The sequence below is a fragment of the Lygodium microphyllum genome, chromosome 3 (assembly GCF_053477565.2).
Source record: "Lygodium microphyllum isolate KBCC chromosome 3, Lygodium_microphyllum_v1.1.10, whole genome shotgun sequence".
In the NCBI taxonomy this organism is placed as follows: Eukaryota; Viridiplantae; Streptophyta; class Polypodiopsida; order Schizaeales; family Lygodiaceae; genus Lygodium; species Lygodium microphyllum.
Genome location: NC_141137.1, coordinates 171,730,384 through 171,746,516, shown reverse-complemented (window position 1 = coordinate 171,746,516; position 16,133 = coordinate 171,730,384). Strand labels below are relative to the sequence as shown.

At 42.6% G+C, this 16,133-nt stretch overlaps 1 protein-coding gene across 7 annotated transcripts in view; it reads right to left on the bottom strand.

Moving 5' to 3' along the window:
* LOC148039182 (Aldolase-type TIM barrel family protein) overlaps positions 1–15,919 on the bottom strand; it is a 190,556-nt gene extending 174,637 nt beyond the window's left edge. For 6 of the 7 annotated variants that reach the window (XR_015690370.1, XM_087675083.1, XM_087675081.1 and 3 more), the window contains exon 1: positions 2,881–3,183. Coding sequence is in view for 6 of the 7 variants with exons in the window: in XM_087675083.1 (XP_087531209.1) it covers positions 2,881–3,183 (303 nt within the window). In the remaining variant the exon portion in view is untranslated. Of the gene's footprint in view, positions 1–2,880; positions 3,184–15,739 lie in introns of those variants that run through there. The other variant, XM_087675085.1, reaches the window with a different exon arrangement.
* Between the last annotated feature and the right edge of the window lie 214 nt (positions 15,920–16,133).

Genomic DNA, 16,133 nt, shown 5'->3' with positions numbered 1-16,133 from the left:
GAACATTTAATATTCTTTCTGGTTCATGTGGATTAGATTGGTCATTTAATAGCTCCTCAATATCATCATTTAAGATTAGATTATCCAAATCACCCAGCTTCTTCCTTAATATACTTATATGAAAAACTGGATGTATTTTACTACCAGCAGGTAGTTGGAGCTTGTAAGCCAATTCTCCCACCTTTTTAAGGATTATGAAAGGACCACAATACCTTGGTGAAAACTTTGGACATTGTCCCTTTTTCATAGTTTTAGTTTGTTCAGGCACCTTAAGATAGACCAATTCTCCTTCTTCAAAGGAGATGTCTCTTCGGTGAGGATCTGCATATGCTCTAGCTCGATTTTGAGCCTTTTTAATATTTTCTTGAGCAAATTTTAACATACTATTCATATCCTCCAAAAAGTCTTTGGCTCCCTGAACCTTTTCCTTATGCAGTCCTACTCCAAAAGGAGCTCTGGGTTGAAACCCATACATTAACATAAATGGACTATATCCAGTGGAAGAGTCTTGGCACTATTATATGCAAACTCTGCTATCGGTAGATACTCTTTCCAATTAGTTTGCCTTTTACTTACATATGCCCTAAGCATATCTTCAAGAATTTGGTTAACCCTTTCAGTTTGCCCATCTATTTGCGGGTGATCCGCCGTACTCATGCTAAGTTTAGTATCCAATTTCCTAAATACCGCACGCCAAAATTGGCTATCAAATTTTCTATCCCGATCAGAAACTATATTTGCCGGAAGGCCATACAATCGGTATATGTTCTCTACAAACAATCTAGCCAATTCTGGTGTTTTAACATCAGTTGAAGTTGGAATGAACCTAGCCATTTTGGTTAACCTATCCACAATCACCCACACAGAGTCGTGCCCCCTCTGTGTTCTGGGTAAAGCAACAATAAAGTCCATGGAGATACTCTCCTATTTTCCCGAAGGAATCTCTAGTGGATGGAGAAGTCCTCCCATTTTCAATCTTTCAGCTTTATTAACCTGGCATTTATTACATTTGACCACATAGTCAAGGACGTCCTTATTCATTCCAGGCCAATAGAACTGCCTTTTAATAAGACTATAAGTCTTATTAACTCCTGGATGTCCCGCACTAGGGGTATCATGACACTCAAAGAGTATCTGGCGCCTTATTTCTTTATCTTTCGGGACACATGCCCTACCCTTGTAGAGTAAATAATCATTATCAATGGTAAAATTCTTCCACTTGAATCCAGTTTGAGCAACCCCCGATGCTCCATTTCCTTGTTGAACATCTTCAGATATTCCTTCCTCAGTAGAAGCACTTTCATTTGGATCCCCATTATTTATTGCTTCCCATATGTTGGAATATGCCGAATCAACCTGGCATTTTCCTTTTAAGGATTCAAGCAAGTTGGAAGTGAACTGAGTAAAACTCAATTCATTAATAATGGGCATTCTGCTGAGTGCATCAGCTACTATATTATACTTTCCTTTTCTATATCTTATCTCATAGTCGAACTCTTGGAGGAGTTCGGCCCATCTGGGTTTACGCCCGTGTAAATCCGGTTGATCATTAAGCCACTTAATGCTTTCATGATCCGATATAATCAAAAGTTTGGCACCGTACAGATAGTGCCTCCATTTCTTCATAGCATGTACTATTGCATACAACTCCCTCTCATAAACAGAATAATTCTGTTTTGCACGGTCTAATTTCTTGCTTTCAAAAGCAACTGGTTGACCTTCTTGTAATAAGACCGCGCCTATCGCCTTATCACTGGCATCAGCTTCAACCACAAATGGTTTATTGGGATTCACTATTAATAATACTGGAGCTGTAGCAATAGCTACCTTAAGTTTTTGAAAACTTTCATTTTGGTCTGTTCCCCAATTGAAGCTCTTTCCTTTCCCTTTAAGTTGGTCTGTCATTGGAACAGCTATTTTGGCATAATCTCGAATGAATCTACAATAAAATCCAAATAAACCTAGGAAGATCTGCAGCTCTTCTAGGTTCCTTGGAGATGGCCATTCAATAATTGCCCTTACTTTTTCTGGATCCATGTTGATTCCCTCTTTCGAGATAATATGCCCCAAATATTTGACCTCTTGTGAAAAGAATTCACATTTAGTTTTCTTCGCATAAAGGGAATGTGTTCTTAACAGTTGGAATACTAATTGTAAGTGTTCCAAATGTTCTTCTCTTGATTTACTAAAGATCAAGATATCATCCAAAAAGACTACTACAAAATGTCCTAGATAGGGCCGTAAAACATTATTCATCAGCTTCATAAAGGTAGCTAGTGCATTAGTGAGGCCAAAAGGCATCACCAAAAAATCATAATGCCCGTATCTAGTACGAAATGCTGTCTTAGGAACATCTTGTGCCTTAATTCTTACTTGGTGATAACCTGATCTTAAATCTATCTTTGTGAAGAATTTTGCCCCTTGCAATTGATCAAAAAGATCTTCCATTCTGGGCATAGGAAATTTATTCTTCACCGTCATTTTATTAAGTGCTCTATAGTCAACACAAAGTCGCATAGAACCATCTTTTTTCTTGACTAATAAAATTGGTGAAGCCCAAGGTGAATTACTGGGTTGTATAAACCCTTTATCAAGGTAATCCTTAATTTGTCTTTCAACTTATTGGTGTTGTGTTTCACTTAACCTATACGGTGGTTTAGAAATAGGGTGTGTATCCTTATTCGTGTCAATTGGGTGATTTATATCACCCCTATCTGGTGGAAGGCCACTTGGTAAATCAGAAGGAAATACATCTTTAAAATCATTTAACAAACTACTTAATTCATTATTTACATTCAACTCACAAACATAAGAAAATTGTTGCTTTATATTAGAAAAAGTAAAAGTATTTTGTATAGGAAGAGACCATAACAAGTATACCTCACAAACTTCCTTCTTTATCAGCTTCTGAACTTCAGTAGAACACAGCAAAGGATTATCAAATACTTCATGTTCACCTTGAATGACAAAAGTCTTACTATCCCTTTCAAATTCCAGTGTATTATGATGGTAACTATGTTTTAAGGATGGTTCCAATCCCCATAGCCACTCCCTCCCTAGAGCAATATCAGCTCTTTCCATGTTCAAAATTTGGAAATCAAGTTTATCTTTATATCCTTGAATCTCAATTTCCAAATTGGATACCATTGTATCCCATATTTTATTGTCTTGGCCTTGCATCATACGAACAACATATTGATGCCCACTCTTTTATTGGGGAAGTTTCAATTTTTTGACAAGTGCATAATTTATAAAATTATGTGTAGCAGCGTCATCAATCATGACTCTAACCCTCTTTCCAGCTATCAATCCATGTACTCTAACTAAATCATGTGGCCCAAAAGTAGACTGCCACATAGAAGTTGACATACAACACTTGTGTTGTACATCCATGTGCAAGACCTCTAAAGATTTGTACTTTTCATGCCCCTTTAATTCTAAGGTCTGCACTACATGGATTTGTTTTTCTTTTCCCTTGCCCTTGTCTTTATCCTTTCCTTTGTCTTCCCCCTTTTTCTTTTGAGGGCAATTCCAAGCAGCATGGTTAGGGGATAGGCAATTGAAACACAGCTTTTCTTTTTTGGCCTTATCAAAGTCATCAGGACTTAACTTTGGCCTCACATATTGTTTCTTTTCAAAAGGTTGTTTTTTACCCTTTAAAAATGGCATTTTCCTTTTAAATTTGCCCACAAATTTTGAGGTTTCCAATTCCTTAGACTTGGGCTCCGTATCAGTGAGACTAGTGAGTGTACCTGGACGCATACTATCTTCATTGATCAATGCAAATTTAATTGCCTCTTCCAGCGTCTTAGGTGAACTCCTTTTTACTTCCTTTTTACAGGCTTTATCTAGTCCCCTAATGAATCCTCTTGTCTTTTGAAATTCATCTATTCTTTCCAATTTGAGGATTATCTCACGATATTCCTCCAAATATGTCAGCAGGGGTCTTCCCTTTTGTCTGATATAATCCCAAACTTCCCAATTTCTTTCCATTTCATTTTCAGGAATGAATTCTTTCAAAAATACGGATTCAAATTGAGCCCAAGTTTCAAGTATTTTATTCGCCTCCTTTAAAGTTCGCCACCACTTATATGCTTTGGGCCCCAAAGTTAAACTAGCCTCCAGTGCTTGGAGATGTGGTGGGGTATTTTTAAGTTTATGTAAATCTTCCCATTTTTGGAGGAAATTAAAGATTGTATCTTTATTTCTATCTTTTTCCTCCCCGTGAAACTGAGGGGGTTTCATATCCTTTAGAACTGGATTATCCCTCAACTTATGGTGGGGTTCCTTAGGATCTCGCATAGTCACATCTAAATCTTTCGATGAAGATGGGACATCCGAGGTTTCTATCTTATTTTTATCTCTTTCTAATAATAAAGTTAATTGAGATTTTATTTCAGTGAGTGTTTGAGTTAAAAATTCCATTTGAACCCCCTGAGCCTGTACACGAGCAGTAAGATCATCAAATTGTTCTCGTGTAGCCAAAAATTCTTCCCACTGTTCCTCTTGCATTTCCGATTCATGGGGATCTACCATAGGGTGGTCCCCAGAACTAGAACCTTCCATTACTCCCTCTTTCCCTTTTTCTGCCATTAATACACTGGAATTGGAAAGCAAAGATAAGAAATTTGCAGACAAAGTAAAGTATTTCCCTGGTTTTAATGGCAGACAGTTGTTGCTGGTTTGTAAATAAACCCGAAGAGTAAGGAACAAATTTTATATTCCGAACCAAACCGGTCACGCAGGAAATGGAGCTTCTTTACAGAAACGACTAGTATTCAGCCCCCTTCTTAATGATCACGCAGGCCATCAATGCACCTTTCCTGAACTTGTTCTCTGCTGAGCTTATACTTGTTATGCAAGTGCAGTCGGGGCTGGCGAGAGAAATTCCAGAGCGTGCAGTCAACTGGTCACAAAGGAACCAGAAAATAACGTCAGTATCACGCAACTGGAGGGCCAGCCTGCGGAAAGGGGAACAAGGCGTCAGGTCCGTTGATGCGCTTTAAGACGGGCTTGAGCCAGAATTCGGCACGCGATCCAGCCTACGACGTTAGATATAGAAAATAGCTCCCCCCCGCCATATGATAAGTGACGTAGTGCAATAAATCGTCACGTCAAATTTATATGACGTGTCACCAGGCGCCGTAAACGGACTACTTCACGAGACCTGTCGGCATGTCTTCTCGTCGAACAACTTCACGGATCCACAAAACGAGACCCGTCGGCTCTGATACCAATGACAGATGACTCTGAAGAAGACCATAAAAGCCAGAGGAAAAGCAGTCGGGATGAATGAGCACGAGCGATCCTTTCACCTCCCAGCCTTGCCTAGTTTATTGCTGGCCAGACCCATCGTGATCCGATTGCCAGCCGTCAAACCTTGGTGAGTCCTACTATTCTTGGACTCTCTTTGGTTCTAGGCTCCCCTAAAACCCGTTCGGGCGCCCAAGAGCCCGGACGGTCATCCTCGTGCATGTTCCCCTTGATTTACCTTAATGTCACTTTAATGTCACATTAATGTCTGTGACCTTAATGTCACATTAAATGACACTTTAATGTCACATTAGTGTCACAGTGAGGCTTTAAAAACACGTCCTCATGATAGCCGACCTCTAGCAGTGTGTACAAAACTTATTTTTCTTAGGAATTTGCTATCAAAGGGATCGTATTTCTTTGGTTCCATGGGAGGAAGTGGTGTCACCCTTGGTTTGGCTTGCCTTTGCATCTTGTGAGTTCTTGCCACTATTGGTTGTCTACCCAGAAGAAGAGGCAACCAACCCTCCCCCCTCTAAATGGATGTGTGTGGAGGACTTCTTGTAGACTTGATTATGCAACCTCACATAACACAAGAACTGACACTCAAACTTGTAGAAGGTTAGCAATCTAGATAGTGAGATAATATGTAGGATAAAATGAAAGTATTTTTCAGGGCAACTTCTTCAAGAAAAACGTGGCCTGATCTCATCTAACTTCAGGGAGCCAGTAGTAGCAAACTCGGCGAGTAACCCCCAATACTCAGCCAACTTGACTTTCGGATCATCCCCTTCCTTAATGGAAAACTCTTGAAGCTCAAAATCGAGCTTGATATGTCAAGTGCAATCTCGGGCCACATACCAGTCAATGAGATGACTCCAATGCTCACTGTGAGGGAAAAATGTTGTAATTGAGAGTGGAACTCAAGAAGAAACCCCTGCATTAACTCAACATTGGTTGTGGCATTGCGGGCTCTCCATTAACGATGTGATCAAGGGGAGCTAATCGAGGATTTGGCATAGGCTCAATACCAACGACAAGGTCCCAAAGTCCCTGAGATTCAAGCACTTGTTGCATGAAGTTTGACCAAGTGATGAAATTCGACCCGTTAAAACGAGTCTTATCCGTGAAGGTATTTTTGGCCGTTGCAACAGGAAAGTGGTAGTGCTAGGAGATGGAGAAGGTGTGTAATGGGGTAAGGGTGAACAGGGTGGGTAGGATGGGCGAGTGGAGTACACTTGGGAAGAAATCCCAAAGTGTCCACCATGCATACGAGAAGTATGCATAGCAAATCCAAATGTGAGCAAGGGTGAACTAGGTCTACACTTGATTCTTCAGTTCTTTGCATCTACATGCTATTGTGGCAGGGCAGCAGTTGCACTTGACTAATTTTCAGTCATTCTTCGCGACAAAACTCTGAATTTTCTCTCTACAGCTTTCCCTCTCATCTCCCAGCCATTTCACAGCCTTGCTCCGAAGATCTCAGCATTTGGACCCTTGGAGGCTGAGAAATTGCAAATTTTTCTGCTGTGAACCCTAATTTACAGCAGAAATTAGGGTTTAGCAGCAGCCTTGGGAAGCGTGTCATAAATTGAAAGCTCCAAGACTTGGAGGATTTAACAAGGCTGAAGGTGAATTTCAGCTGAATTCAGGTGGAGGACTAGCCAACCATTAAATTTGGGGCGTTTCCATCGTCTATGAAGTGGGTGAAGGCCAATTGAGTGCCCGAATCAAGGGAAAAAATAGATTGAAGACTTGTTGGTCACTTTGGATAGCAAGGGGAGTTGAAATACCGAAAGGGATTGGAAGAATCCCATTGTAAATCAAATTTTTCTTCAATAAAGCTAAAGAAATACCGAAAGAGGCGCCAATTTTGGGGCCAATCGAGTGTGCATTGTCCAAGATCAGTAGGTAAATTTGTATTTTCAGATTTGCATTTATTGTTTGCTAATGTAATTAAGTTATAATCAGGGATTTACAACCCTATCCGAGGAGGAAGGCTGGTTTCAATACCTGTTATTTTTGACACCACGCGTGGCTCTAATACCATGTGAGAGTGCGCAACAGAAATAGAACAGTGAGCACAGAGAGAACGAGACAAATAGAGAATGCAAGAGAGAGAAGGAACAATGTGACTGCAATGGCTAAAGATAAAGGGCTGCAATAGTCAGCCCCAACACGCAACTCTACGCATTAGTGTGGGTGGCAGACAATAGCAAGGGGATGAGAGAATGAGGAGGGCTAGCTGGTCACAAAGGATCAATGATGGATAATGGATAATGAAAGTAGGAGGGCAGGCTGCATACATATAGGCGAAAAGGAGGGCAAACCCTAAACGTGGTCAAACCCTTAAAAAATAGCCAAAAGTGCATAAAAAGAAATGCACTAATTTGCCCTTCATCTAAAGTGTCTAAAACACGTTAAATAACAACCAAAGACAATGTCAAAGCTCCTAATGTCCTCATCTGCCTCAAACTGAGGCTCACGAGCAAAAGATGACCACACAAGACACACGACCGGTAACATCTTCACCCCCTCTTCCTCCATCACTGCGATACTCTTCCCTCTTCACTCCATTGCTGCCCATAACCCTACTAGAGGACATCGCAGTTTGCCATCACCCTTCCTCTTCTCCTTCAAATACCTTGTTCCTATTACCTTTCAAGATACGTACGAAGGCTTCACCTTGCTAGCGTCATTATCTGATAGCTAACAACTTCTCTTCTCCACCAAGCAGCATTAGTTTGCTTGCGTTTTGGGTCTTCTCACATCTTGGCAGCAATCTCCTCCTGTTGGTGTCATCATTGATACCTTGCATTTTGCACAAAGAAGGCCCCTATAGTCTGCATTTGCTATCATCAAGCATCACCTCCACATTTGGTGACCTTTTCCACACAAGCGTCAACATTCTACTATTTACGTTTTCAGCATTTTGGGATCTAGAATTTGCATTTGCAGCCTAGCTCAACTCCGCGGCATCTGAGGATTGAGGTTTGCTCTCTCGACAGCTGGTGAACATTTTCCGACGGCATTAGAGAACTATGGTTCACTTCCTCGACAGATGCCCTTTACCTTCCACTAATTACTTTGATAGCCCACTCCCCAAAGGACTGCGTTTCGCTCCTTTCACTAAGAAGATTCCCCACACGTGTTGCCACCTAAGTCAGACAGGACAGTGCAGTCATCTTTTGAGTTTCCACTCCACTATATCAGCTTTTCTTCTCCTAGCATGATTTAGTGTATCATCATCGTGTTCTTCTTGTGTTTTTGAGTTTTTCTTCTCTCTCAATGTTTGTTGTACACATTGTGTTTTTCCCTGCAAACCCTATTGTCTCTCTGCACCGTCGCACATTTTGACAATTGGTTCATGATATGCATCACAACTATTTCTACTCTCTGTGCCCAGAGATTGGTGGCACGATATGGATATCAATGTCTTTCCGAGGTACCTTTATGAGGCTTATAGCAGAGTATTTGTCAGCTCATGTGTGAGTCTGAGTTTGATCTGGGCTGGGCATTTTTATTAGGTATTTTAGGTATTTTTCTAGTGTGGCATTTTATGCCAGTGGGGCATTTTTATGCACTAGTCGGCCAGCTTTAATGCTGTCCGACCAGCATTGTTGCTCCCCACTTTTTCAGCCTATATATACTCAGTGGCTCCTCCTCAGTTAGACACTTCATCTTCACCATCTGCAGACTCTGTGGAGAGAGGAGCCAGTGCCAGTGCCCACGCAGCCAGTGACTCACTGTTGTATGCGACTGTCTCGTGTTCAGATATATGGATTTCATTTCCCATGCATACATCTGAGTTCTCATCTGTATCGTGTTCTTTCTTTTCTCTTTTTGTCTTGTGTTTCAGCAGTTTATTTCAGCACATGTTTATGCTTTCACCGCTGCTCCACTTCTGACATGGTATCAGTTTTCAGGATTTGTATTTCTGTTGTGTTTTCTTGCTGATTTCAGGACTGTTTTATACCCCTGCTGATCAGACGACTGCTGTCGCAGCCAGGCGACCTGTTTTGGGGCTGTTTTCAGCCTGCGTTTTTTGCAGTTTTGCCATCGCCTGCTGCCTCCGCACCCTTTGCTGCCTACGCACCCTCTGCTGCCTGCGTTTTTCATCTGCAGCTGCTGGCGACAGTTTTCTACCTGTTTTTCTCCAGTTTACAGCCTGCGTTTTGCTGATTCAGCATCTCTCGTGGCTGGGTGACTGTTACTTCAGGCCGTTTTCTCTGTTTTTGGCAGTTTTTGACTGATTTTTTGACTTTCTGCAGCAGATTTTGTCTTCTATTGATCAGATTTTGGGTTCTATTGCATGTGAACTCTCATTTTCTGTAGTCTGTGCTTGTGTTTTGGCTGTGTTTCCTCTCTAAATTCCATCTCTTCTCTACTTCTCTTCTTATCCTCTCCATATGGCTCCTCCGTGCACTTCCACTGATGATAAGTTACATGGACCTGATTATCTCACATGGAGTGCTGTCATGAAAGCTTGGTTTGTGCAGAAGCGGCTATGGTACATCGTCTGTGGAGCTATTGCTCGACCTCTCCGTCCTTTTCCTCTTCCTGAAGACTTTGATGAGGACAACCATGAGGAGGCGGTGCTCACATGGGACTCGGACGATGCCCGTGCTTACTCGGCGTTGCTTCGGTGTATTTCTAAAGCGGTCTTACCGGCGGTTACCTCCTGTAGGACATCTCCTGAAGTATGGCAGAAGTTGCAGCAGATGTACGAGGCACCTTCCACCATGTGGGCCGTCACACTTTATGGCCAGCTCCAACAGATGAAGTTTGAGCCGAAAGATACTATTCAGTCTTTTCTTCTTCGTGTTACGCAGGTACAGGACCAGCTTCGGCACATGCAATCTGCTCTTCCCGAGGTGCATCTTGTCGGGACGATCCTCTACAAGCTCCCCCCGGAGTTTAATGGAGTGGCCAATGCTTTGCGGGCGCAGACATCATCGACTCCTGTCAGTTTTACACATATGACCTCGATGCTTCTTGAGCATGAGGCATCCTTGAGATTACAAGGGCGGCTTCCGACACATTATGGAGGTGAGCCTTATGTAGCTTCAGAGAGGGGTGACGGGAAGAAGAAGTCGAAGGCCCAGTGTTACCACTGTGGCAAGAAGGGACATTTGCGGAAGGACTGCAAGAAGTTAGCGGCTTCCAGGAAGAAGGAGCAGAAGACGAAGCGGGATGCTGACTCTACCGATGAGTCCTCTCCTTCATCAGACTCCGACTCCGATCCTCCGACCAAGGTGAAGTCCAAGGGGCGGAAGGGATCCTCTTCTTCGGATCGCGGGAAGGGCTTGGTGGCCCCTTCCTCGGCTGCTTTCTAGTGGTGGTGATGAGGTCATCCCTCACGACTCTCTTGTGCCAGAGAGGGAGTGTGAGCGGGTGTTCAGATGGGGCAGCCGCGCCTCATCTATATTTTTATACAGGTGCACAGGTTCCAGAGAGGGACGTCCCTGACGCATCGACTTCAGTCTGGCGGAATCAAATCCTGGAGCTGGGATTGACATCCAGGTTCATGCTGAGCTGGTTATCTGACAGAGAGCGGGAGGCTTTCGTCTGGAGCTCACCTGAGGGGACACTTTGGCGGTCTGGCCAAAGGCGGGGAATTCATGGTCACCTATGTTCAGGGGCGTTTTTGACAGGATGGTCTTGTATGCTCCTGCGAGACATTGGTGATGGACACAGTGACATGCTATGATCTTCTCTATTTTCAAGTGTTTGGTATGATCGACATCGACATCAGGTTCTCTCCGAGGCACCTTGGTGGTGGCTTGATCACCCACTGCTTGGGTATCCATGGTTCTACTTGGTGGATCTAAGTTGTATAGTTTCTGATCCCTATTCATTGTACTATTGTATTGTATCAGATCACTCATGATCTGAGAGAGGGTGTTAGCAGAGTATTTGTCAGCTCATGTGTGAGTCTGAGTTTGATCTGGGCTGGGCATTTTTATTAGGTATTTTAGGTATTTTTCTAGTGTGGCATTTTATGCCAGTGGGGCATTTTTATGCACTAGTCGGCCAGCTTTAATGCTGTCCGACCAGCATTGTTGCTCCCCACTTTTTCAGCCTATATATACTCAGTGGCTCCTCCTCAGTTAGACACTTCATCTTCACCATCTGCAGACTCTGTGGAGAGAGGAGCCAGTGCCAGTGCCCACGCAGCCAGTGACTCACTGTTGTATGCGACTGTCTCGTGTTCAGATATATGGATTTCATTTCCCGTGCATACATCTGAGTTCTCATCTGTATCGTGTTCTTTCTTTTCTCTTTGTCTTGTGTTTCAGCAGTTTATTTCAGCACATGTTTATGCTTTCACCGCTGCTCCACTTCTGACAGCTTAATCACCCACTGCTTATGTATCCATGGTCCTTTCTAATTTTCATTATTGTATGTATACTATGGTTGGTCTTTTATCATTTTATACTTTATTGTACTTATCACCCATGATCTAAGAGAGAGTGTAAGAAATGTAGAAATCAGTACAAGCTCACAATTTGAATGCATTTCATTTTTCTAAGGTGCCACACATTTAATGTTGGCCAACTTGTATTTCTAGCATTTAATTATGCTAGCCGACTTGATTATTTGGATCTCTTACTTCAGCCTATTTATTGGCTGCCTCTCCTCCATTTCATATTCTTCTTGTATATGCATAATGCATCTTCCTGATAAGAGGGAGCTAAGTCCACTTTACCGGTTGTCCACAGCCTGTGTCTTTGTACACACTCGTGGTTTGGTGTATGGATTCCGTTTCCTAAGTTCATTACTAAGTTCTTGACTTCTTGTCCTTTTGTTGAGTTCTTTGTGTTTTACAACAGCTCTATCTTTTTGCTTTCATTGCTCCATAATATTCTAACTCTCACCGCCTTCACTTTCATTGCGAGGTTTGTGTACCAAGCACCTTTGTACAAAGCATCCATGTTCGAAAAAGCAAATTCCCACAACTTGTTATAGAGATGCAGCAAACTTTTTGGAATCCTCTACTCCTAGCCCATCTTTAAGAGTTGGCTCTAATACCAATTATAGGACTCACAATCCTAATTGCACAACTCACCAAAAGATGAGAGAACCCAAGAAAGGTAGAAGAGATCCTCAGATCTAATAACAACAGTTGATAGAAATAAGTACAAGTATCAGCCCAAGCTGGCACTCTTCACTTCAATTCCTCAAACCACCTCACCATCCAATCTAGGATAGCTCTTCTACACCACACAATGTCCTCAATCTGTCTTCAGTTGCATTTTGGCATATACATTCCAAATCAATGAACTCACAAACCCTCCAAATCACCAACTAAACTTCTCTCATTGGTCCTCAAAGTAGGCGCAAACAAAAGGTGTAAAGAAGATGCATTGCTAATCACAACCCGCACCACGATGAAGCATTCTACAACCGCCAAGCCTTTGCTTTTATGATGTTTCACAATCATGCATTCATTTCGAATCAACTTACTAATTGCCACATCATCAACATTATTAATGTTGGACGTTTTTTTCCCTTTTGCTGTCACTAGCCTCAAATCAACTACCACCATGACCTCCTACTCACAGGAACTGCTCTATTGATCACAACTTGCTGCCCACAGCAACCTATTGGTGATTGCACGTGTGATCCACATATTCTATCACTTACTTGATGTATGTGCATGTGTACGTGTGTAATGCCAAGTGCATTTTAGGAGATCTTTTCATTAGTATTATATCTTTTGGAGTTGGCATCTATCATTTGCAACTACCCACATCATCACATTACAGATGCCTTCATCCAAAGCAGCTTTTCATCTTCATCATCGACACCTATCCGCCTAAAGTCTACGTTTTGCTCCCTTCACAAGCACTATCGTCTGGTTAGTCAAGAAAGTGCTATCATCTTTGTGCCTTGTTCAACATCATCAACTCATCTCCACTCACCTCGGTCCTAATCTACAAGACAGAACCCTAAAGCTCCATTGTATCATCATTGTATATGATTCATTATTTTCATTCTTTGAGTTTCTGAGTTCTTTGTCTCCGTGTTTGCCATGCACACTTTGAGTTCCTCCCTACAAACCCTCCTATCTCTCCATAGGATCCACCACACGTAAATATGGATTAGGCTTACCTGCACCACCTCCATCACCCTCTCATAGCCTAAAGAGTCATGAGCTGCATTAGTGCCTGTGTTATTGTTCATCAACAGTGGACCCTATATGTTGGATGACCCTACCACATCAAATTGCCCCACCACATTAGTGATATTGGCCGTATTAGTGGCCGCATTCACATGCTGATATTGGCCACATTAGTGGTTGTGTTATTGGTCATCAATGATGGATCCACTACAATGGATGGCCTCACCATGTTGAGTCCCTTATGCGGTGGCATTGTAGAAGACTGATTCTTGGGTCATCATGGCCTAAAGATAAACCCTAAAGACAAGATTCTTCAAGATTTCACTAGAAAATTTGCTCAAAAAGTTCTATAAAAAGGGAACATTGCCGTGTTAGGTTTTTTATCCTTCTTGTCATCACTTTCCTTGTCAAATTTTTGTTCAGCCCACATCAGCACCCTTCTGCCAGCCATCTTCATCAAGGACAACTACTAATGATGTTGATTGTCATCATCTACTACTTGTCCTCATCGTTATCAAGCTGCCCTACTGCTGGTCATCATCCTCTACACCTTTGTTTTGCAATCCAACAATGACATTTTGCATCCACAATCATGGGGACTCCCCAGACAACCATGTTCACTGCTATGCTTCAGCCTCAACAGCCTCCATCATCCAGGGAGCTTCTTTGGGATCCGTCACAATACAACATACTCGTTTGGCCCACTCAATTTAGAGATAGTGGCTGTTGGACAACCCTCCCCCTTGAGCATCCATTTTATCAACCCTTAGGTACTTAAAGTTTGCTCACTGAGCTCGTTCAATCATTTAGTGCATTATCATTTCATTCCAATCTTTAAGCATTCTTTTGTTAGTCATGTTTGATACACTATGTGCACTCTAGTAACCCCAGGATTCACACCCATTGTGCCATTAGTTTGGATCTCTTAGGATTTCATTTCCTCAAAAACCATACACACACAAAAATAGAAGAAAACATGAGGAGGATGCAATCCTAAGTCACCTCTGAACCATGACAAATGGAAATGTATCTTGTTTGTCCCCATCGAACCATGAGCTCAACTGCCAAACGCTTCCCAATTCTCAACCCTTGACCTATTGGCTAATCTTGGTGAGACCCTTCTGAGCTCACCATCTATGAAACTTTGATTGTAGGTGCACAATTGATCACATCCAACCTTTATACTATAAAGGTGATTGGACAATTGGTGCCCAAGAGGATGCTTGACTTTTTGTGCCTCCTCACAGGATGGAGTGGATATATAGAGAGTTGTTGTCCCTCCATTTGCGTTTTGAGTTTCTCCTCTCCATCACTGTAGGTTGAGAGTTAGAGTGTAAGAGTTTATTTTTCTCATTTTTCTTTCACCATAACAAAGTGCATGCTTCGGAGCTTTCTAGATAGGATGACAGCATGCATTGTGAGTTAAGAATCAACAAGAGAGTGTTGTTTTTACAAGACCGTGACACACAAGATGCGCTTTGGAGGATGCAACAAAGAGGTCAGACGCAGCATGCAGGAGATGATCATGATGGCAAACAACCCATTTAAGTAAGAAAAGACATAAAAGCCAGCAAGCACATAAGTCCAAACAACAAGGTAGTGGTAATCAAATGAAGACAACAAAACAATGACTAAAGGGCACATGCAGTGGCGCAGATGGAAACATCGCCATAGGGGAGCAGGTCTCAAGGGAAACAATTTAGTCACACGTGCCAATGTCAAAGACTATGCAGTCATTCAAGATGACAACATGGCATTGACATGAAAACCTAGGTAGGCTCTGATATTCCCTTGCTAGCCCAGGGAATGAGCCCAGCCCTTGCAGTGAAAGCAGTTTGTACATTCCCACCCTTGCCAAACTCAAGTGATTCAATCCAGCTTCCCCAGGCTTTGCAATGTGCACTCTCAGACGACCTGTTCTTCTTTCCTTCATTGCTCGTCAAGCTGGAAACGTATATCAGGCACGTGAAGGGTGAGACAAACAAGCAAAACTCTTGACAAGTCCCCGTTGAAGACGCAGAATAGTGAAAGAGTGTCCTGGTATTTGGCTTTACACTACGCGTCTATTTCTGGTATTCGGCATTCGCTAAACCGTGATCATCTAAGTGTGGCAAGCCATGAAAACCGTGATATCAGCTGGAAACTCCAGAAACAGAGAAGCCTGTGCATGCCGTGAGAGAGGGTTTGCCACCATAGCCGATCATCTGATGAGAGAGGCATCGTCATAGCTAGCATTTTCGACTGTAACAGGAAACTCAAACAGTTTATGCTCGATTTCTGACAAAGGAATTCGGCAAATGTTTCCAAGTTCGGTCTGAGAGGGCATACAGACTTGTTGAAAACGAAGGTAAGCCTGCTTACCACTCTAACCATAGGAGCAAGAATGTGCTTCTCCCTGTAATCCAGCTCCATCGCTCTTGCAAAGCTGCCGTCTGCCTTACAGTCCATAAAACTAACTCTCACATCTTATATAGGATCGTTCCTAGCGCGTAAAATTTTCTCCCCTTCTCCCCTCCCTCTCTCTACACCGTGACAAGAGCGCGGCGGGCATTGAACCTTTAAGGCTCCCTGTCGGCCGATCTACTTTTGCGTGTCCGGTCGCCTTACCCGCTACTTCGGGTTTATTTGATGACACAGGTTTAGGACTACCAAATTCCAATCTTTCCACATAAAGGTAGCCATCCCATTGGTTATCCGCATGGAAATTGTTTTTGGGTGACTAGCCATGCCCGCCCTGAATTGTGGTGGGCCCGAA